The sequence below is a fragment of the Streptopelia decaocto genome (assembly GCF_964273445.1).
Source record: "Streptopelia decaocto genome assembly, chromosome: 6".
NCBI classification, from domain to species: Eukaryota; Metazoa; Chordata; class Aves; order Columbiformes; family Columbidae; genus Streptopelia; species Streptopelia decaocto.
The window spans coordinates 5133457-5155126 of record NC_138660.1 but is presented as its reverse complement, the minus strand read 5'-3'; the positions used below and the strand labels follow the sequence as shown (position 1 = coordinate 5155126).

The following is a 21670-nucleotide window of genomic DNA, read 5'->3' as shown; positions in this document are numbered from 1 at the left end:
ACAAGGATATCCCCAGGAAAATGTAAAAGCCTCAAGCTCCAAAACAGTAAAACAAAATACAGAACTTAATAGTCAGGTGGAAATTGCATCCAGCCCAAAGTGTTGCTGGAGGTAAGAGGTAAAAGCTTCACAATGTGGTGTGCAACAGGAGCAAGAGCAGTAGGGACTGCTTGAGCACTCCAAGTGTTGTCTCTAGGACATGAGATAAGCACATTGTGCTTGTGACAAAGAGGAGATGCTGTTCATGGCTGTTTATTGCTCTGTCTTTAAAAGTGGGTTTGCACCTCATTCTGTAGAGGCCCCATTTCTAGGGAGGCTCAGGGAGCTCCATGGCCAGCCTGTGCCCACCTGTGCACCTGTGTAGCTGGAACCGTTTTTGCACCAATGCCCATGGGAAGGGAGGTGCTGCCTTTTACAGCCCACACTGTTTGCTGTGCCTTGCTGTGAGCTGGCTTGGGCAGAGAGGGCTTATCAGGTGTGAGTGTGGTCTGGCACAGCCTCCCTTGTGTCCTCAGGCCACCATTCCCCACGTGCCACCTGCAGGCACAGCAGCTGGGTGAGAGCTGGTGGGTCCATCTGCAGGCAGGAGATGGGGATGGCAGTGCCATAACCTGCTCCTTGCCTGCCACCCCTGGGTGCTGCTCAGCTGGGGTGCCCAGCACCCTTGGGCCATGCCGTTCCTCAGCCCCCCAGTGCTGGTGGCCATAGAGGGACCGATGTTGCCATCTGCTGGCTTAGCTGCACAGGAGCAGCAAGAGCTTGGCTCGACCCTCTTGGAAGTCTCCCGTTGGGATGGTGAACAGGTGAACAGACCCTTCTCCCGCTCTGTGGGCGCATTGCCCACCCGCTGACCCAGCCCTTGGCTTTCTGGCAGCATCTGCCCATCAGCAGGTGTTTTGGGGGACAGGGTGGGTGGCTCGTTCCCACTGAGGCTGTGCTGCTCCCCATGCCTTCCTACATGTGTCTGTGAGGGTGTCCCGCCTGCCCTCCCCGGGGGTCTGAAGTATTGGCCTCTGGCACAGCATGCTGTGGGAGAACCTACAAGGCTCTTATTAAGGGAGCTCCTTCACATTAAAGACAAACATTTCCCCTGCTGGTTATTACTGGCAGGTGCTTATTCCTCCTCTGGGCTTGTCTTTATTTGCTTCCTCTTTGGAGTACTTGGCAAATGCTCCCAGACTGGGGGGTGCATTGCTGCTGTGGCAAGCACTCCGGGGGCACAGCCCCCTGCACATCTCCCCTGGCCAGTGCCCCAGCCATGGCCGGGCCGGGAGCTGCAGGACCACCAGCCCCAGCCATACAAAATCGCCGCTTCACCTGCAAGAGCGATGAGGCTGAGCCGACGCAATCAGTGACGGCTCACTTGGGCATTGCACGTAGGCTGAGGTTATTTCTGTAAATCTATTATCTTTTCTTGCAATTAGCTCTAGTTAGGAGCCCTGGGAATACACGCAGCAAATAGCAGGAAGCCCAGTTAAGCACATCTCTCTGCTTATCTAAGCCCAGTTAAACAAGTCTCCTGTGGCACAGCCCTACAGCTGGTAACACAACCCATAAATGCTCCAAAAATGATCTCTAGCGCTGGTATTGCTTTTCTTTGCAGTGCATAGCTCCGGAGGTTTCCATTCAATGCATGTACGTTCAGAGGTGGAAGAGGGGTGCTCAGGCCAGCCTGGGGTGTCCCCAGCAGTCTGCAGGTTGCACGGAGGAGCCCCCAGAGCCCTTGCGTGGCCTGGATGCCGGAGGCAGCCCCGGGAGCTGTGCTGCTGCTCGCTGGGTGGAAGCCCGACACGGCGCAGGGCTCAGTGGCTGGGCTTGACCACACATGTCGAGCTCGGGGTGGGGGAGCGAGCGAGACACTGTTTTCTCTGGCCCAGGAAGACAGCGATGTGTGTTTGTTTTCCATGCTATCTCTCGCACAGCGTTTGTTTTGCTTGTCGAGCATTTCAGGAGATAAAATGACCTAAAGGGAGATTATTTTATCCTGATTTAAGCTGTCAATTTATCACTGACTTCTGCTTGTCTGCACCAGCAGGACGGCTTGCGCTGACTCCCTGGGGAAACCTCAGTTGGAAAGTGAGAATTTGGGGGGGGATTTGCTGCAGTCTCACATCTAATCTTTGCTTATAACAGCAACTACAAGCTGCTCCACAGTCCCCCCGTGTCATATTAGTTCCAATCGCTATGGACTGTCTTGGCTTCCCAGGGGACTCCTCTCTCTAACTGGAGTCTGGGGTTGTTTTTCTCGTGCTACAGGCTGGTGGAAGAGTTCATGCTGCTCGCCAACATGGCCGTGGCCCATCAGATCTACCGCTCCTTCCCCGAGCAGGCCCTGCTTCGCCGCCACCCCCCGCCCCAAACCAAGCTGCTGAAAGACCTTATGGAGTTTTGCAACCAAGTCGGCCTCGACATCGACTTCAGCAGCGCGGGGACCCTGCATGTGAGTGCACTGGCCTGGTGGGGAGCAGGGCCATGGGGAGGAGCGGGGGCAGCTACGTGATGGCTGTTTGTGGCAGTGTGTGATTTGTTCCCTGTCCCCCTCTGCCCGAGCAGAACTGACAGCTGTGCCAAAATAAAACACCTCCGTCACTCACTCTTGGCCCCACCAGCACTGGGCAGGGGTGGCCCAGCCTGTCGCAGGCACAGAGCTTAGAGCAGTATGAGGGACACCTTGCAGGTGACCCCAGTGCTGCCCTCTCTGCAATGGGAAGGATGTTTCAGAGCTGGGGCACTCGCTGGGACACCCGCGGGCCCTTTCTCTGCCTTCTCGGCAGGTCCTGTGCAGGACACTTGCTCTGTACTGCAGGAGAAGCAGCTCTGCAAGGGGATGTTTCTGTCTGGGCTGCCGAAGGTCTCCGGGTGGGGAGTGGGGTGACTGGGAAGGACTGGAGAGCGGTGCTGGGAAAGGTCAGACGCAGCCAGCACGGGAGGTATCTGACCGATCCTCCGCTGAGCGTGTCCTGAGGCTGAACTCCAGCTGAACAGCACAGCGCAGGTTCCAGGATTTTCTTTACTCACCGCAACCGGACTGCAGATAATCCTCTGTTAATCCCATCCCCGCTGGCCTCCCGCTCGCCCCTCCGTCGGCTGGGACCGTGTTCCTTGCTTGCTGGCTGCGCCGAGGCTACGTCAGCAGACGTGGGGCTGCGCACTCAGCTCCTCTCCTGCACTTTGAACCCTCCAGCCATTCCTCACCACAAGCCCCAGGCAGTGACCCCCTGTATCCACGTCTCCCCAGAGGCCCATTAGTCCGCGTGCCAGAGCTCTCAGTAGCAGGATGGGAGCCAGGCAGAGGTCAGGAGATCAGGAGAGGGGCTACGGATGCTCTCACACATCTGCGGATGGAGCCAGCGATCCCCATGCCCCAGGTGCTCCTTGCCGTTGACCCTGAGAGGTGGGTCAGCACTCAGGACTGTGTGTGCGGTCCTGTCAGGGTTGCTGGGACCAGAGCAAAGCCCAATTTCATGTGCACTTTTTGGCTTATGGGGGGATTTGCAGAGAATGGAGGAATTTGGCTCTGGCAAGCTGTTGTTTGCCCCACTAAGGTCTGCCTGGGTCCCCCTGCCACCACAGCCTGCCAGCACTGAATGTTGTATCTCTTTTCTCCTCCAGAAAAGCTTAAATGAAACATTTGGTGCTGACAAATACTCCGAAGCCAGGAAAGAAGTGCTGACCAACATGTTCTCCAGGCCCATGCAGGTGAGAATAGCACCGTGCTGTCAGACATGTCTGGCTGTACCTGTCTGCGTGGCTCCGTCTTCAACCCTCAGCCCTTCTGCTTTACTGTAGCTCGTCGTTATGTAGAGGGAGAGTCCGTGGACACTGAATACGGTGGTGTGGGGCTGTCAGCAGCTTCCCCCAGTGCCTCCTGGCAGTGGGGCTGTCTCTTGGGCAGCAGAACTTCACAGGATGGCAGAGTCAGGCTGAGCCTCTCCTCAGCCCCCACAGTGTCCCTGCTGTTACTGGTTGGGATGCTTCACCCTTGAAGTTGCATGTGGGATCTTAGCAGACTTCCAGAAAACCTATCCTGCTCCATTAAGAGCTGGTGGTGGATTCCATAGTTCATCTTTGTGCCATTTCCTCATATCATAGTGTCCAAACTGGTCCAAAGAAGGAATCAAGAGTGAGGATGATGTAGGGGTGCAGGACTGTCCATAAGCACAGTCTGGTCCCCAGCTATGTGCTCTTAGTGGGAAAGCTCTAGAAACCCTTTGGTCTCCCTCCAGACCAAGAGACCTCCCCTGAAGGTCTCTGTGAAGGAGGCTTGTGCCGCTCACACTGATTGTTGTGTTTGGTGCATCTGCAGCTCAGGACACTTACTTGGGTGCTTATCACCATTAAAAATAGTTTTTGTGAAGCATCTGCCTTTCCATGTTTCCATAGCACAGCATCTTCCGAGGGAAGCCCTACCCCACAGGGAGAAGGAACGCGTTCCCAAAATGGTCTCTCTGCTGCGACCTGCTTATCGCTGCAGGAATGAATCATCTTCCCAACATCACTCATTTGACTGTCACTCTTCTAATTAGCTTATTTGCTCCATTTACTCATTAGCAGTTGCTTGAAGTCTTTCTGTACTTTGGTGACTTAATGTTTGTTTGCAAGTGGGACTGGGGACTGAAGCCGTTCAGTAAGTCACCCCCTCATGTGCGCGTCCAACTCAGGTGTGCTGCTTTGTAAAGTGCAAGAAGTGTCCTCTGGAGCAGGCTACGTTGTCCCAGGTCACCTGTCCTGCTTTGGCTTGTCCTGGTCCCTTCTGTCACATCTTCCTTTTCTGGTGGAAGGTGCTAACAGGTGACTTCACTGGCGACATGCATTCCCTGGGGTCCCTCTGTGGTCCTGCTGACCGTGGCACAAGCCTGGGCTTTGCCAGCACCAGCACTTGGAGCAAGCCTGGCTGTGGGCCAGGAGGGATGAGCAAGGAGAAGGCGGCTTGGTTCTGCAGCGGCACAAAGAAGGAGATGAGCTTTTTGGGACCCACTGACTTGCTGAGATTTTGCCTCTTTGGTCTCCCGAGGCTGTGGTCAGAGAGGTGGCGGGTGCGCTTTGAGATACCTCCCGGTGGCTTTGGTTATGGCTTAGCCCTGTGAATACATGTTAGATCTGTATGTGAAAGAGGCATCAGGATTTTGGGGATGAAGTCTTCTGCAGAGTAGATACCAGACCGAGAGTTTGGGGGAGAAGAAAGAGGAACTCTTAAAGGAGATATTCCATGAGATGTGATTTTGGCAGGAACTCAATTCGTTTTGTGGTCAGAAGACCGTGTGTTCAGGTGTGCTGTGCAGTCCGCTTGCGCCTGGCAGTCCTGCTCTCTGGCACACTCCCAGTTTACAGCTGAGCCCATCAGCCCTGCAGAGCAGCCTGGCTCTGGGTGCTGAGCAGTGTTCCCATCTGCTGGTGTTCCCTGGCAAGGTGGCACTGCCATGCGTGGTGGGGCGCTCTCATTATCGGAAGTGGTGCATGAGCCAGAAGCAGCAGAAATCTGTCTTGATCCTGAGGTGAGCTTATGCAGTTGCCATTTGCTGAACTGTTGTTTAGTTTGTAAATGGAGTTTCAGACTCGCCCAAGACTCTCCCCTCCTGTATTGAGGGCTGTTCCTGATGTGCTTGCGACGCTGGATCCATATGACCTCCAGTCCATAAAGAAGGACCACGGAACTGTGGGAACTCTCTGTGGTCTCTGGTCCCTGAGCACACTCACTGCAGGGTGGACTCAGAGTTCCTCAAAGTCCTGAGCAGTTCAGATTCCCGCCGTTGTTCCCGCAAAGCACAGGGAGCCATGTCAGAGCCCCTCGGAAAGGGCAGACAGATACTGAGTGGAAGGAGCTTTCCCTGCGAGGAGGATATTTTGCTGTTTGCCACCAGCAGATGGGAGAATCAGCCCCATCCTGCCCATGTTCCCAGACAGCACGGTCCCTCCCTGGCGAGAGGACAGATCTGAGTGCTGGCAGCTGCAGAGCACAGCCAGGCAGGGCCTGTGCCGGTGCCGAGGGCTGGGCCACCGCTCTGACAGATGGCGTGGGGACCGTGAGCCCAGGGCACGGAGGAATCACCCCTGTCCCTGCACACATCTCAGCTCCTGGTGATAAAGCTGGTGTTTCAGGGACAAGGCTGCTGTTAAATCAGCCAAAACGAGATGCCCACAGAAATCCCATGGTCACGCCAAGCTTACGTCTTCTATCTTTTCTTCATCAAGACATCAGCCTCTTGGAGGAGAGAGATGGGAAGCAACTGGTAACACGTGTGTCTGAAGGAGTGCCTGGATTGCCGTGCCAGGAGCCTCGTAACAGATGAAGGAGCAGCGACATATCATTTTTCAGGGGCTCAGTCACTCGGGGATTTAATCTGTCCGTGAGAACAAAGCTGCCCCTGGTTGACTGGGGCTGATTTATTTCCAGGCTCCTCGCAGTTCTCTGGGGATTGCAGCAAACCCTGGAGATTGGAGACCACTTGTGAGTCAAATCTGTTAACAAGAAAACGTCTGCTTTATGCCAATGTCCCTGGGTAGCGCTGTCATGGTGGCAAAGACAGGTGTCAGATACATGTTAGAGTGGGTTCCCTGCAGTGTATAACCTTACCACAGCCCAGACAGTACATTTGCTGTGCTACCCAGGCTGATGTCAACCTCAGCGAGGGTCATGAGCTGCCAACAGAGTGTCAAAAATGGTGCTGGACACAGCAGCAGCTGGGTTTGGCCAGCACATCCATCAGGAAGAACTGCCCCAGCAAGCAGCGCAGGACCTGCAGCAGCTTTTCTAACTTAAGGATGAGCCTTTCCCAGTGGCTTTCTCACAGCAAGGATTTTTGACCTGTGCCGTCAAATGGGTACGTTCTGCTCTCTGCCTGCCTGGCGCTGTGGAGACCTTCCCCTCCTCTGCCCAGGAGCCTGGCATAGGTGCTGTAACCCCTGTAATTTCATGCTGTCTGTCTGCACAAGGGCACTCATCTTCTGCAGCAGGCTCCAGCCCTCGGCGTCTCTCCCCGCCCAACCGCGCAGAGCCTTGTTCGGTGGGAGCCGAGCTAATTGAGTGGAGACTGTGCTTCACGGAGTCCATCAGAAACAATTTAATTCTGGGTTGTGGAAATTGGCAGCTGCCACAGCTCCTATCCCAGCTCTTGGGTCTCATAATAAGGCTGGGACCGATGCTGCTTTTTTTAACCTGCTCTATTTACTTGCCCGGATCAGTGCATTGCTGCTCAGCAGGAGCTGGCTGTGCCACTGGGCTGGAGAGCGAAGGATACAGCTGCCCAAACCGTGGATCCCAGGACGGCTCCGTAATCAGAGCTGGCTACTCCTGTTTTCTTTCAATCGCTTGCTCTTATTTTTAAGCGGGTTCATTCAATCGCCACTGTGCTGTGACCCCACCACAACCCCCCTGACCCGCACAGCCTCCCCTCCCTGCCTGGGCTCCGGACTCTTGTTTTCCCAGCCCTGAGGGCTGGTGTTTCACAGATGTAAAAATAAAAGCTGTAACATGTGGGATAGCAGGGACAGGGCAGCCGGGAGAGGTTCCCGCTGAAGAGGCTGTGGGGCCACAGCAGCCCCGGTGTTGCTTTAGCCAGGCAGCCCAGCCGCTCGGCTTCCCAGCTGTCGTGGTGGGACGGAGCAGCGGGGGTCACAGCGGGGAATGGGGGAGCCCTTCATCCCAGCTCCTCCTCCCAGCCCCCAGTGCTCTCCCAGCAGGTGCAATGGGTGTTTGGAGCCAGAGCATCCGTGGCAGGACAGGACAGTTCGGGCTCTCCTTCCCCTTGACAACAGGGGGATAGCGAATGAGCCCTGAATCCTGAGCAGAAGCAGGAGGTTGCTTAAAATCCATGCGTGATGTGAAAGCTGGTGCAAGCCATGGGGCCAGCCGGAGTCAGCAGCTTCCTGCAGCGGCTTTTTCCCCATTGTCTGTGCTCTGGTTCCTGCAGCACCCGCCTTGTCCCTGCACAGCCCAAATGGAGCGGCAGGCGAAGGGCCATTGCCTGTTGGAACTCTGCCTCGCAGACACAGCCCCCTCCAGCCTCGTGCAAGGTCCTGCCACCATCCTCGCTCACCCCTTTCCCTCTCTTCACACCCCTTCCAGATGGCTCTCTACTTCTGCACTGGCGTCCTGAAGGACGAGACCCTCTTTCGCCACTACGCCCTGAACGTGCCCTTTTACACCCACTTCACCTCACCCATCCGCCGCTACGCAGACATCATCGTGCACCGGCTCCTCTCCGCCTCGCTCGGTGGGTGCTGCGAGGGCAGGGGGTGGCTCCCCGGTCCCCGCCTTGCCTGACACGTGTGCTGGTGCTTGGGGGCTGCGTCCTATGGGACAGCTCTGTGGCATGTGGGTGCCCTCAGCTGGCAGGGACGTGGAGCTGGGCATCTGGGTGGGGGCTGCCAGGGGCTGGCTGTGGAGCAGGAGGTAGCATAGGCACATTGTCACATGTCCCTTTCCCAGGTGCCAGCTCCCCGATCAAGATGAAGAAAGAGGCCATCCAGAAACAGGCAGACCACTGCAATGACAGGAAGATGGCTTCCAAGAGGGTGCAGGAGCTCAGCGCTGACCTCTTCTTCGCCGTCTTCGTCAGGGTGAGAGCCAAGACTATCTTCCCCTGAGGCATCTCTGGATTTCCCCATGAGGCCTCAGCCTAGATGCCACCAGGCAGAGGGCTGCATGGCCAGCGGGAAAGCAGAGAGGGGACACACTGAGTGACTGTCAGCACCAGAGCTCCAGGACCTGGTGACATTGGCTCCCCTTGGGGACGGCTGGATGGGGGACACTAGTGTAATGACAGCTCTGTCTCTTTGCAGGAGTGCGGTCCTCTGGAGTCAGAGGCCATGGTGATGGGTGTCCTGAATGAGGCGTTTGATGTCCTGGTACTGAAATTTGGAGTCCAGAAGCGCGTCTACTGCAACGTAAGTACCTCCCACTGAAAGTGCCAACACCGCCTCACCAGAGAGGGCTGCCTGGTGCCCTTCTGCGCCAGCCCTGCAGCTGGCGGAGCTGCTCCAGAGCCTTGCTGGGGTTTCCCCTCGGCCCCAGGCAGGTACAAGGGGCTGGGGGGTCTGGAGCAGCCCAGTCTCTGAGGACCGGCTTCTCTCCTTGCTGTGTACTGGGGCAGATCTAGTCTAGTTAAAAGGGAATAAAGGCAGAGTCAGGGGGACAGAAGGCAACAAGGAGCTGAAGCGAGGAAAGGGAGAGAGGCTAGTTTTCATTTTGTTTAATCAGACGGTATATCTGGGGCTGTGACAGCAGCACTGTAGGCCAGCACCTGCAGTTAGTGACAGCATCTTCTCTTAATAACCTGGTTATATGGCTGGCAATGACATCTTTAAACAGGACATATAGTGTGATATGTGGGCTGTTTGTGTATCGCAGCAGCCCCTGATTTATGCGCTAGGCTCAGGCTCACAGGCTGCTGCATCCTGGTTGTTAAAGAGCTGCGGAGGCAGCGTGCTGGGCAGGAGCAGCATCATCCCCATCCACAGGTGAAGTGGAGGGGGAGAGCTGAGCAGGGGGGTGTTGTTAGGGCCATGGGCTGTTCCCAACACTCTTCCTGCCCACAGGCGTTGCCCTTGCTGGGCTTCCACTTCCAGAAGGTGGGGAGGAAGCCAGAGCTGACGCTGATGTGGGAGCCGGAGAAGCCGGAGCAGGAAGCTGTGCCCCAGGTAAGACACCCTGGCACAGGACAGGCTCCCAACACCACGGGGCTGGCGTGGAAGCTGTGTACAACGTGTGGATCCTGAGGTCTCCACAGGGATGGGTCTGGGCGACAGGACTGGCTCACAGGCTGTCGGGTCCTGCGGTCCCTCTGTGTCCGCTCCCCAGCGAGCCCGGCCTGAGCCTCAGCCTCCTCTCCCATCCAGCCCCTCTCCATCCTGTCGCTGCCCTCGCCTCTGAATCCTCCACGGCTTTCAGACTCTGCCCTGCCTCCCAATTCAGTTTCCTTCAGGAATTGAATTAACATGCTGTTTACTTCCTTCTTCCAGATCATCAATTAAGATGTTAAGTAAGATCAGGCCCAAGGCATCTCCCACTGAGAACCTTCCCCCATCCTGGCATTCCTTGCCCCCTCCCTGGCACAGCCCTTACTTCAGGTTTCCATCCCCATGACAGAGTTGAGACCCAATTAGGAGGAATTTTTTAAGTCAGACTTTGTGAGATGCAGTGTCAAATGGTTTAACAGCGTCTAGAAATCTTTCTCTTGTGTCCCTGTCATCTATTAACTTGGTAACTCAATCAAAGGGAGCAATTGCATTTGTCTGGCTTGATTAAGTGGTGCTTCTTTGCCAACTTCTGTCTGGCGTCGCTATAAAATCACAGCTGTGTTGACTGCGGTGATCCCTGCCTGCTGCCTGGGCGGGGATGGGAGGGCTGCATTCCAACCTGCTCCACTCCGAGGGCTCTGCACTCCAATCTCATTTCTAACCAAGTCCAGCACAACCCATGCTTGTCCACCTAGAGCTGGATGAAAACTACTCCTGATGCAGGGCCGGGCTGACCTGGTGTGATGCTTGTCCTGGGGTGGCCTCTCCTTCCCAGGGGAGATGGTGCAGCCAGAGCCGACTGCTGCAGGTGTTTCTGCAGCCCTCCCTCCCTGCCTTTGAAGCTGAGCTTTTCTTTCTCAGCTTGGCTCAGAGAAGCTCCCTGGACACGGCCCACAGTGGCCTCAGTTCCTCCTTTCTTACAGGAGCGGGTATCACTTACACCCTAGCAGGGACCTGCATGAAAAATTATGCCCCAGCATGAGCAGGGCCCATTTTGGTTAAGCAAATACTCAGCAACAGAGGAAACTCTTCCATGAACCCTCCACACCTCCTAAGAAAACACCGGAGCCCTCCCCTGGGAGCAGGCTCTGAGCTGTCCTCCAAGCCAGCAGATCCTTGAGTCGATAAATCTCCAGCCCTGGGACGAGCTGGCTCCCATGGGAGCCATGGTGAACCATGGGGGATGTCACCTGGACACCCTGTGGCACTGAGCCCCCCCTGCACCCCGCCTGGCCCTGGCGCTTGGCCTCTGCTTCCCGATTTGGCTCAGCCCCCCCGGGCAGCAGGAACTGGGGCAGGCTGGCTGCAGGGAGCTGTGCGGGGAGCTGGGCTGGCCGGCCCTGCCACGGACAGGGGGTGTTGCCCCAATCCCTCCCTCAGCTCCAGGAGACTGCCAGGGCCTTCAGTGGGCATTACTCAGGGCTTGAGTATGAAGTGGTTCTAGGAAGTGGGTGATCTGATGCAAGATCATGCTGTTCTGCAGTGATTCAGCAAAGGGATGAGGCAGGATTGCTAAGGGAGAGCCCTGATAATCCCTATTGGACCCCTCCAGACATGGGGTGCTGCCCCATGGCCACTGCCCCATGCGTTCCTACCAGCTGTGCAGGGGACTGGTGCTGGACAACCAGCAGCTACCTGGGCAGCTGTCTGCAAAAGGATTTCCCTGTGGTTTGCTCCTTGTTGCTGCTTTGGTATGTTTAAGTCTCAATGAGATTCTCCTGCTCTGAATGATTAATCTGGAGTGACTGGCGCTGGATGAGCTGGGAAGCGTTTGACAAGGTTACGCCGGTGGCTCCGTGCCCGGTTCTGCAGGCCAGCCCCGAGCAGATGGCCCCGTCCAGCCCTGCTGTAACGCAGGGTTTGGGGATGGGCTCCAGCAAGTGAAGCCCCCAAATGCCCGACCATGGCCCTGGGGCAGCCCCTTCCCGTGTCCCAGCCAGCCCGTTAACTGTGCCCCTCATGGACAGACCTGGTAGATGCTTTGTGCTTCTAATCTGCGTAATTGCACAGAGAGATGGAGTTAGAGGAGTGGGGAGGTGGCGGTTGATTGATTTTCTGGGGTCTTTATTCCTTTGCACTTGTCTCATCCATTGTGCTCCCTTCCCAGGTCTCCTCTAGCTGTGTGGGCATGGGGAGGTTGTTCCCTCCTTGCGGGATGCTAACAAAATGCTCAGCATCATGTGGAAAACCTTCCTCACTGCAGCTCGCTGCTGGCACTTGACCAAGCTGCTTCATTAAGGGATGCTGTGCGTTCTGCAGCTGGAGAAGGGAGACTTGGGCAGGTTTTAGGGGAGGTTGGGACCCAGTGCTAAGGGCACAGTCACCCACATGCCTTCCCGGATTGTGCAGAGAACAAGACTGGGGTCTGATCTGGTGAAATAAGTGAGGATGTTCTGGGGGGCTTATTTAGGTCAGTTTGGGATCCCTGGCTGGCTTTACAGCCCAGCGGTGCTGCCCTTGAGGATGCTGCATCCAGCCCCAGCCCTGGGAGCACCCTGGACGCCAGCAGAGCTGTCTGCAGCCATCCTGCCCCATTCCCCAGCTCCCAATGGGTGCCAGCGTGGCTCTAAGCGAAACCTGGTCTGATGCCAAGCCACCTGAAAACCTCTTCTTCTGTCTATCTTTCCCTCCATCACTGAAGGTGATCACCATTTTCACGCTGGTGGAGGTCGTGCTGACGTCGGACGGCGCCCCGCTCAAGTACAGCGCCCTGCTCAAGAGACCGAGCTCGGAGAAGTGAGCACCCCGGGCTGCGTGTGCTCCCCGCTGCCGACCTTCGCCCACCTCCCAGGCCCTGCACCAGCACCCACCGGGGACAGAGCGAACCCACGAGGAGTTTGGGGTTGGGAGTTTTAAAAGAGAAGCTGTTTGATTTTTGGTTAGGATTTTAACTGCGTCTGGGAGTGGGGCTCAGGGTTTTGCCCCAGGCAGAGAATTTCTACTCTCAGATATTTTTAATTTGAGGCTTGCTTTTTTTTTAATGCAGTGGTGTCTGTCCCCAGCCACCTCGGGTGCCCATGGTGAGGGCCGAGCGAGGATGCGTGTCCCCAGGGCTGGAGAGAAGCTGACTCCACCATCCTGGTTGAGGTGCAGTGGGATGCGGCCATGGGGCCATGCAGGAGGGTTGCTTTGCTGGGTTGTGTGTCATGTAATAAAAGCTGGGCCAGCAGCCACGTGAGGATCTTGTGCAGGTTTTATTTTGTCTCCTCTGCATTCCTCCAGTTGGGAATCCCAGCAATAACTCCTCTCCCAGGCAGCCTCGTGCCTTCCCCTGCCTGTCGCTTCCCAGGTGCTGTGAAAGCCTCCCGCAGCCCTGGGATGTGATCGACCGTGGCGCGGGGGATCGGGTGGACATCTGCTCCCGTGCAGCCTGTCCCTGGTGGCAGGGGCTGCTCCGGCAGCGTCTGCTTCATCACCTCCAAGGGGAAGGCAGCCAGGAGCGGCAGCTGGTGGAGGGATTGATGCCTGGCGAGGGATGGATCCATCGTGCCATGCAGGGAGGGGGCCCTGCTCGGGATAAGGAATTGGGCCATGGGGCAGGTCAGAGCTGGGCACAACCCACTCCCTGGGAGCTGGCAAGCCGTGAAAGCCATCAGGGTCATGTGCAGTCCCCAGGGGTTGTGCTGCTGGCGGCGTCCTTCCAGGTGACGTGGTGCAACCACGCGTGGATGTCACCTGTGGACGTGGGAGCAGCCTGTTCGTCCCTGGGTCTCCTGCTCCTCACTGGGTGCTGCTGGTGCAGGGCTGTTCCCTGCTGCAGCTGGGACCTCGCTGTGAGCTCTGCTGCCACCGGCTGCCCCAAGGCCTGACAGGCAGCATGTGATGTGTGCCCTGGGAGAAAGGATCTGAGGGCACTGACACCAAAGGGCAGATGTCCTACCTGCTATCGCTCAGCTCAGTGTCCCCCTCAGGTTTGTCTTGGGGGAGACAAGGCAAACCCAACCTGTCTGCAAAAACAGCACTTTGCCCTGCGCCCTCCCTGCCGCTCCCCGGGGTCCCACAGCAGCTGCCGGCGGAGCTGGGGGCCCCGAGGTGTCCCGGTCCCCAGGGAGGGGCTAAAGGTCCTCCCTTGCTGCTGGGGGCAGGGATGGCCCCAGGGAGGGCTGGGGGCCCTGGGCAGGGCTGGGAGATAGTCCCTGAATGTTATCAGCCCATCGTCTCAGCCCTCTGGCAGGAGAGGGCAGGGCCATAAAGGGCTGTCCCCCCACCCTGGACACAGGCAGCATTTGGGGAGGGAGCTGGGGTGAGCAGCATGGGGTGGCCGCTCTCCCCTGGGACGTGCCTTCTCCTCTGCCTCCTCGCCGGGCCATCTGCTGCTGCCTCAGGTGACAGCTGGAGCGGGGACATGTGGTACCAGGGGTGTGAGCGCTTGGTGGGGGCACTGGGGCTTGTGCCACTTCTTCATGAGTCTCTGGGGATGCTGTCACCTTCCTGTGGGATATCAGGGAGGGCAAACCCTCCTGCCCACCTTGGGAGCTTGGGGTGGTTTGTCACTCTCTAAGGCTGCTACAGAGGCAGCTCAGAGCAGCTACACTCACCCAGGGGGGCGATGCTCACTCTGCTCCCCCGGGGATGGGTTATTCCCAGGGACCCTCAGGGTGCCTGGTGCCCCCGCATGCCCTTGGCTTTGCTCTCGCCTCCAGACGCTGAGGAGACCCCGGACTACTGGAACGAAGGGGCCAGGAGGAGGCTGGAGTCAGCCCTGGCCTTGCAGCCAGTGGCACAGCGAGCCAAAAACATCATCCTCTTCATGGGCGACGGTGAGTCCCGCAGGTCCCAGCCGCGCCCCACGGCTCCACAGCAGCCAAGGGACATGGCTGGTGAGAAGGTGGGGCTGGTGCAAGTCCCCTCCTCTCCGACTGGCGCCAGGCAATGCCTGGGGAGGGCAGAAAAATCCCTGATGCCGGCCCCTCGCCCACCCTATGGCTCTGCCATGCCTGCAGGTATGGGGCTGTCCACAGTGTCGGCTGCTCGGATCTACAAGGGGCAACTGGCTGGTGGCTCAGGTGAGGAGAGTGTCTTGGCCATGGAGACTTTTCCCCACATGGCCCTGGCCAAGGTGAGTGGGGCAGCGCTGGGGGCGGGCAGCCAACTTGCCCCTGCTCAAAACCTCAGTGCTCCCCGCTTGCTTCCAGACCTACACCATTGACCGGCAGGTGCCTGACAGCGCTGGCACGGGCACAGCCTACCTCTGCGGGGTGAAGGCCAACGCCAAGACGCTGGGGCTGAGTGGGGCGGCCGTCTATGGCAAATGCCGCACCACCTTTGGCAACGAGGTGGACTCGATCTTGCACAGGGCCAGGCTGGCAGGTACAGGGCAGTGGCAACCCTGTCAGATAGTCTGGCAAGGACAGCCGTCCCATGCCGTGCAGGGCTGGACGGGGTCTCCATAATCCCTTGCCCACACTGCAGGCAAGTCGGTGGGCATCGTGACGACCACGCGGGTGCAGCATGCGTCCCCTGGTGCAGCCTATGCCCACTCGGCCAGCCGGAGCTGGTACGCTGACACCAACATGCCCAAGGAGGCCTTGCGGGATGGCTGTAAGGACATTGCCTATCAGCTGGTGCACAACACAGACATCAATGTGAGCCAGGGAGTGGGCATGAGGGGGAGGGGACACCAGGGATGTTGGGAGGCTCTGCTGAGCTGCAGGGCTGTGGTGGTGCGGGTGGCAGCTCCTCACTCCCTGGCAGGTGATCCTGGGTGGCGGGCGGATGTACATGACCCCCAAGAAGACTCCAGACCCCGAGTACCCAGAGGACCCGTCCCAGAACGGTATCAGAAAGGACGGCCTGGACTTGATTGCCGAATGGCTGAGTGCCAAGCAGGTACCGTGCCAGAGTGTGGGACATATGATGCCGGGCACGGGACATGTGCCATTGGCACTGGCTCTGTTCTCGCTGGCAGGGCGCCCGCTACGTCTGGGACAAGAAGGGCCTGGACGCGGTCGAGGATGACTCTGTGAGCCACCTGATGGGTGAGAGCATCACTGGCTCTGCCACCGGCAACGCCTCCTCGTCCTTCCCGCTCCTGGGATGCTGGTGGGGGCACAAAGCAGCCCCAGCATGAACACCTCCTGCCCCACTCTCCCAGGCCTCTTTGAGCCCAAGGACATGCAGTACGAGCTGAACCGCAACGCCTCCACAGACCCCTCCATCGTGGAGATGACGGAAAAGGCCATTCGCATCCTGCGCAGGAACCCCAACGGCTTCTTCCTCTTTGTGGAAGATGAGTAGCCCCGATGGGCAGCGTGGCTGGAGCTGGGGTGGGATGCGGGTCTGGGAGCAGGTGGGTGTTCCAGGGAAGCGGGCAGGGGTGACGGCCGCGTTCCCCGTGCAGGCGGCAGGATCGACCACGGCCACCACAGCGGCCGGGCCAAGCAGGCGCTGATGGAGGCCGTCATGCTGGACCGGGCGGTGGCGCGGGCGGGCGAGCTCACCTCCCCCGCTGACACCTTGACCGTGGTGACGGCCGATCACTCCCACGTCTTCACCTTTGGGGGCAACACGCTGCGTGGCACCTCCATCTTCGGTGGGTCCCCGGAGGGGTGGGGAGAATCCCTGTTCCCACCTCTCCCTTTCGTTCCCACCGGAGGCTGAGCTGTCCAAGGTGGAGGTTGGGGAGAGGTACCTGTATGGGACAGGGAGTGACCAAGTGTTTCCCTGTGCCAGGGCTGGCCCCCAAGAAAGCCAAGGATAAGCGGGCATACACCAGCATCCTCTATGGCAATGGTCCCGGCTACAGTATCCGTGACGGGGGCCGCCCGGCTGCCAGCCTCCCCGCTGCAGGTAGGAGGCTGTGGGGCACTGGGTGGTGGGGGCAGCATCCCCTGAGCATGAACACTGGGGTGCACGGGGTCCCTGTGCCACCCTGTGACTTGTGCCCGGGTAATGGGAGCTGCACCCCCAAACCCTACAGCGGGGAGGGGAGCCTGCTGCCCCCAACGCCATTTCTCCTGTGCCATGCAGAGGACAAGGACTACAGGCAGCAGGCAGCGGTGCCCCTGGAGACGGAGACCCACAGTGGGGAGGACGTGGTGGTGCTGGCCCAGGGCCCCATGTCCCACCTCTTCCACGGGGTGCAGGAGCAGCACTACATCGCTCACGCCATGGCCTACGCCGCCTGCCTCGAGCCATATGCCGCCGGCCCCCAGTGCGGGGCAGCCCGCAGGGCCTCTTATGGCACCCAGTGCTCCCCACAGCCCCTGCTCGCCCTCCTGGCCCTCTGTGTGGCTGCTCATGTGGTGGGGGGCTGAATGCCCCTGGCCAAGCCCCACTTCTATCCAGGCTGCCCAGCCATTCCCAGCTGCCACATCAAGGGTCTTGACAGCCAGGTCCACTGTGGCCGGGATCAAGGGATGAAATAAAGCATAGGTTGTTTGTCTTCATCTTTCGTGCGAGGGTTTGCAGTGGAAGCAGTCACCTCTTAAGGCGCTGCCCTGTGACTCAGTTTCCCCAGAGGGTTGTGATTTCCAGCTCCCCACCCTGGGACCAGCACTGGAGGCACTGGGGTGAAGGAGGTTATGAAGTGCAGGCGAGGGGAGTCCATGTCCCTCCCAGCTTTGACGGGCACAAGGGTTCATACCTCACCAGCAGGGAGCAAAGTTTTAGTCTACATCAGTGGAAAGTATTGGGCAGAGATAAGGTCTACTCAGGGCACAAGTGAACGCAGGTGCTCCCAATACCCCTGTTGCCCCAGGTCTGATGCTCAGGGCTGCCTGTGGCATCCAGAGCCAGGGCATCCCCCTGTCTGGCACTGCAGTACCACAGCCAGGGTGGGCATTGACATCTGCCAGGTTCTGCCTATCCTCTTGCCCCCCAACATCTGTTTGCACCCCAAATCTCTCTGTCCACCCAGTGGCAATTAGATGATGGGCCAAGGAAGTGCCTGAGCCCAGCCCCATGGCCTTTGTGCTGGCTGCCCGGCAGGACATCAGGCTATCAGAGACATGTCAAACCGCTCCACACACCCTGCGTGGGCTGGTCCTGGTCCAAAGTCCCTCCCCAGATCTATTAAAATTGTGGACACTGCCAGTGGCATTGGGCTACTGGATCTCACCATGCAGCTCCTGGTACTCCTCGCCCTCTGCCTGGGCCTCTGGGCAGGGCTCAGCGCTGCTGTCATCCCAGGTGGGGACGAGAATGGGGATGAGGATGGGGATGGGTGCCCAGCGTGTCTGGGCACAGTGAGGGTTTTGGGAGGGAAGCAGGGGCTGCCTGGCTCTGCAAGGGTTAATGGGAGTTACCCCTGCTTTTCTGGGGACCTTGATCCAGTTTTCTCCTGGGTGGGCAGGTTTCTGCTTGTTTCTGTGCTAGACGTCTGGGTGCAGTGCCTATAGCCTCCTGTCGCCATGGATTTGGCTCCATCCCGCCACCCCCATCATGTCCCTTTTTGCTGCCCTAGCACCTTTGGGCCAGGCAGTGGGTCTGAGCCCAAATGGCCTTTCCCCACCCCAAACTGCACCCCGACCCACTGGGTTCCAGTCAAAAGAGGCCCCAATATGGGGATGCCCAGGGATGTGGGTGCCCCAGGGATGATGTGGGAGCCCCAGGGACGTGGGTGCTAACAAGCTGGGACTGATGGGTGCTGCCTTGTCCCAGTGGAGGAGGAGAACCCATCCTTCTGGAACAATCAGGCAGCCGCAGCCATCCAGGCCTCCTTCAACATCCAGCCCAGGATAAGAGAAGCCAAAAACCTCATCATCTTCATGGGGGATGGTGAGTCCCATTGACAGCCGTGGCAGGCAGGCTGGTGTCACTGCTGCAGAAAGAGCTGGATGTAGCAAGGACAGCCAGTCCAGAGAGTGACCAGGACCTTCTTTCCTCACTCAGGCTTTGGCATCCCCAGCCTCACAGCCACTCGCATCCTAAAGGGACAGCAGAAGGGACATCTGGGCCCCGAGACGCCCCTCGCCATGGATACTTTCCCCTACGTGGCTCTCTCTAAGGTAAATCCCCACCACACTGGGCAGGGAGCAGGGTGATTTTGGGCAGGGGACCAAAGCGCTGCTCATGGGGCTGCTGGCACAGAAGCACCCCAGGGATGCACTTATGGAGTGCACGGGGTCCCTGCCCATCCTGCACTGGTCCTTGGAGGAGCAAATGAGCTCATGGGGTGCAGCTCAAGGGGTGCAGGTGGAATGGGGGCCCCCTGCCTACTGCTTCTGCCAACCATTCCCACCCTAAGCCTTGTACTTGTCATTGATAGACATACAGTGTGGATCGTCAGGTCCCTGACAGCGCAGCGACGTCCACAGCCTATCTCTGTGGGGTGAAGGGTAACTACAAGACCATCGGGGTGAGCGCGGCTGCCCGCTACCAGCAGTGTAACACCACCTTTGGCAACGAGGTGATCTCGGTGCTGGAGCGAGCCCGCAAAGCCGGTAATGGGGGACACGGGGCAGCAGGGCTGGCCAGGCTGGGGGAACCCTCCAGGGACAAGGGGCTGCCCCACTGTGAGCATCCTGGGGCTTTATGGTGAGGGACCCCATGGCCTGCCCTGGTCACCCTTCATGAGGTCTCATGGGTGGGGGGATTGCAGGGAAGGCAGTGGGCTTCGTGACAACATCACGAGCACAACATGCGTCACCCTCGGGGTCCTACGCACATGTGGTGGATCGCAACTGGTACGCGGATGCCAGCATGCCCGCGGAGGCCCGGAGCCAGGGCTGCAAGGACATCGCCTGGCAGCTGATCCACAACGTTGACATCAATGTGAGTGATCGTCGCTGGGGGTAGAGCAGGGACAGACCTTCTCTAGGCACCCCTATAGCTGATGTGCCCATCTTATTCTCTCCAGGTGATCATGGGGGGTGGTCGAATTTACATGACACCTGAAGGGACACCAGACCCCGAGTATCCCAACGATGAGTCAGCAAGAGGGATTCGCCAGGATGGGTATAACCTCATCAACATGTGGCTGGAGGCACGGCAGGTGGGTGACAGATAGTGGGATGGTCTTCTGCCCACCAGCCCCAGACACAGGACTGTACATCCATAGACCCAACCCCGGGATTTGCTCACAGGGTGCCCGCTATGCCTGGAACAGGTCAGAGATGCTGGCTGCTGCTGCTGACCCCAACGTGAACTATTTGATGGGTAACAAACGTCTCACGTGCCAGAACCTGACAGCCATTGAGACACATACAAGTGCTGAAGCTGTCCCCACTGTGTCCCCTCCCAGGTCTCTTTGAACCCATGGACATGGACTATGATCTCGTGCGTGACCCCATCCTGGACCCGTCCATCTCTGAGATGACAGAAGCGGCCATCACCATCCTGAAAAGGAACCCCAATGGCTTCTACCTCTTTGTGGAAGATAAGTCAGGGCCGGTGTTCTCGGGGTGGGCAAGAGGGGAGTCCCACATTCCAGGGTGGGGGTAAGGGTTGGGGTGCTGCCGGCGGTTCCCAGCCCACCGCGGGTGTCCGTCTGCAGGCGGTAGAATCGACCACGGCCACCACGAAGGGGCGGCCCAGAAGGCGCTGACGGATGCGGTGGCGTTCGACCGGGCCATCGAACGGGCGGGCATCGTGACAGATGAGGCAGAGACCCTGACTGTTGTCACTGCCGACCACTCCCACGTCTTCTCCTTTGGTGGTTACACCCTGCGCGGCTCCTCCATCTTCGGTAAAGCTCTGCCCAGCTGCTGAGAGCAGGACACGGCCCCGTGCTGGGCACTGCCAGCTCTGGGGGTCCTGGCTGCAGCCAGAGGGGTGACACGGGGGTTTCTTGGCTGATTCTTCCCCTCCATTGCCCCCTCCCCAGGTCTGGCCCCCAGCGAAGCTGCTGATGGGAAGAGCTACACGTCCATCCTCTACGGGAACGGGCCAGGCTACGTGGAAGGCAACCGTACTGATGTGGATGAGGCCACAGCCAGTGAGTGCACAGAGACCGTGGCCGGGTGGTGGGATGGGGCTGGGTGTCCCTGCAGCTCCCCTCACCCGCTTCTCGCCCTCTCCAGTGAATTTCAACTACACACAGCAAGCAGCTGTGCCCCTCAAATCCGAGAGCCATGGTGGCGAGGACGTGGCCATCCTGGCCAAGGGCCCCATGGCTTACCTCTTCCACGGGGTGCAGGAGCAGACCTACATCGCCCACGTCATGGCCTACGCCGCCTGCCTCGAGCCCTACACCGACTGTCGCCAGCGCACCTCTAACACCGTCACTGCCGCCAGCGCCCGCGCTGTCCCCCTGCTCCTGCCCACCCTCCTCCTGCCCACCCTCCTCCTGCCCCTCTTCCACTGACCCCACGGCCCTGGGGCACCCCATGGGACCCCCTCCCCATGGCTGCAGCACCCATAGGTGGCTGGCAGCTCTTTGGAGCATCCCTGGTCCTTATGCAGCAGCCATGGGGAACCAAATCCCAGGCACAGGGGGACCCCACATCACCTGCTCAGGGTGCTCAGTGGTTAATAAACGTGGGCTGTGACACTGGTGGGACAGAGCTGGGGATGCTTTCTGCTGCTCACCGTCCCCACGTGTCCCTCAGCCATTGCCTCTTGCATAAAACCCGGCGTATCCAGTGGTTTATTGAGCATAAACGGCGGCAAAAAATACAGCGGGTGTCCATGTCCCCACATTTCCGGTGCAGACTGGCATCGCCCAGCCCTGAGCCAGCTGATGGTGTCACCTGCTGCCAGGGCTGATACGGGGACAGGACGGGGCTGGCACGGGGCACTGGGGGTGCTATTGGCATGGGAACGTGTTTGTTTGTCAGCACCTGCAGGTAGATGAACTGGGATCGTTGCTTAATGCACCAGTTCTGCGGGAGGAAAGGACCCCAAGGGTCAGTGAATGGGGCATCTCAGGTCCCAACATCCACCAGAGCCCGCGGGCTACTGGCACCCACTGGGGCATGATGGCCCTTCTGGCTGCTGGAGCACTAGGGCAGCGATGCCCTGGTTGTGTTTCTTATTGTAGGATCTCCCGGGA

The 21670-nt window shown here is 58.7% G+C and overlaps 2 protein-coding genes across 4 annotated transcripts in view; both read left to right on the top strand.

Annotated features, from left to right (window-relative positions):
* The window catches only part of DIS3L2 (DIS3 like 3'-5' exoribonuclease 2), a 190738-nt gene extending 177821 nt beyond the window's left edge, over positions 1 to 12917 (top strand). For all 3 annotated transcript variants that reach the window (XM_082056350.1, XM_082056352.1, XM_082056351.1), the window contains 7 exons: positions 2257 to 2440; positions 3613 to 3699; positions 8066 to 8213; positions 8429 to 8559; positions 8782 to 8886; positions 9538 to 9639; positions 12380 to 12917. In XM_082056350.1, coding sequence (XP_081912476.1) covers positions 2257 to 2440; positions 3613 to 3699; positions 8066 to 8213; positions 8429 to 8559; positions 8782 to 8886; positions 9538 to 9639; positions 12380 to 12478 — 856 coding nt within the window. In that variant the 3' untranslated portion in view covers positions 12479 to 12917. The remainder of the gene's footprint in view (positions 1 to 2256; positions 2441 to 3612; positions 3700 to 8065; positions 8214 to 8428; positions 8560 to 8781; positions 8887 to 9537; positions 9640 to 12379) is intronic.
* A 1436-nt stretch (positions 12918 to 14353) lies between these two features.
* LOC309440974 (intestinal-type alkaline phosphatase-like) lies at positions 14354 to 20983 on the top strand (the record flags this gene model as incomplete). The annotated part of the gene is made up of 19 exons (XM_082055285.1): positions 14354 to 14498; positions 14682 to 14797; positions 14874 to 15048; positions 15151 to 15323; positions 15433 to 15567; positions 15647 to 15716; positions 15833 to 15967; positions 16079 to 16270; positions 16411 to 16527; positions 18340 to 18456; positions 18571 to 18686; positions 18947 to 19121; positions 19280 to 19452; positions 19538 to 19672; positions 19764 to 19836; positions 19922 to 20056; positions 20174 to 20365; positions 20504 to 20614; positions 20700 to 20983. 19 exons carry the CDS (start codon positions 14354 to 14356, stop codon positions 20981 to 20983), a joined length of 2769 nt encoding a protein of 922 aa, XP_081911411.1.
* Between the last annotated feature and the right edge of the window lie 687 nt (positions 20984 to 21670).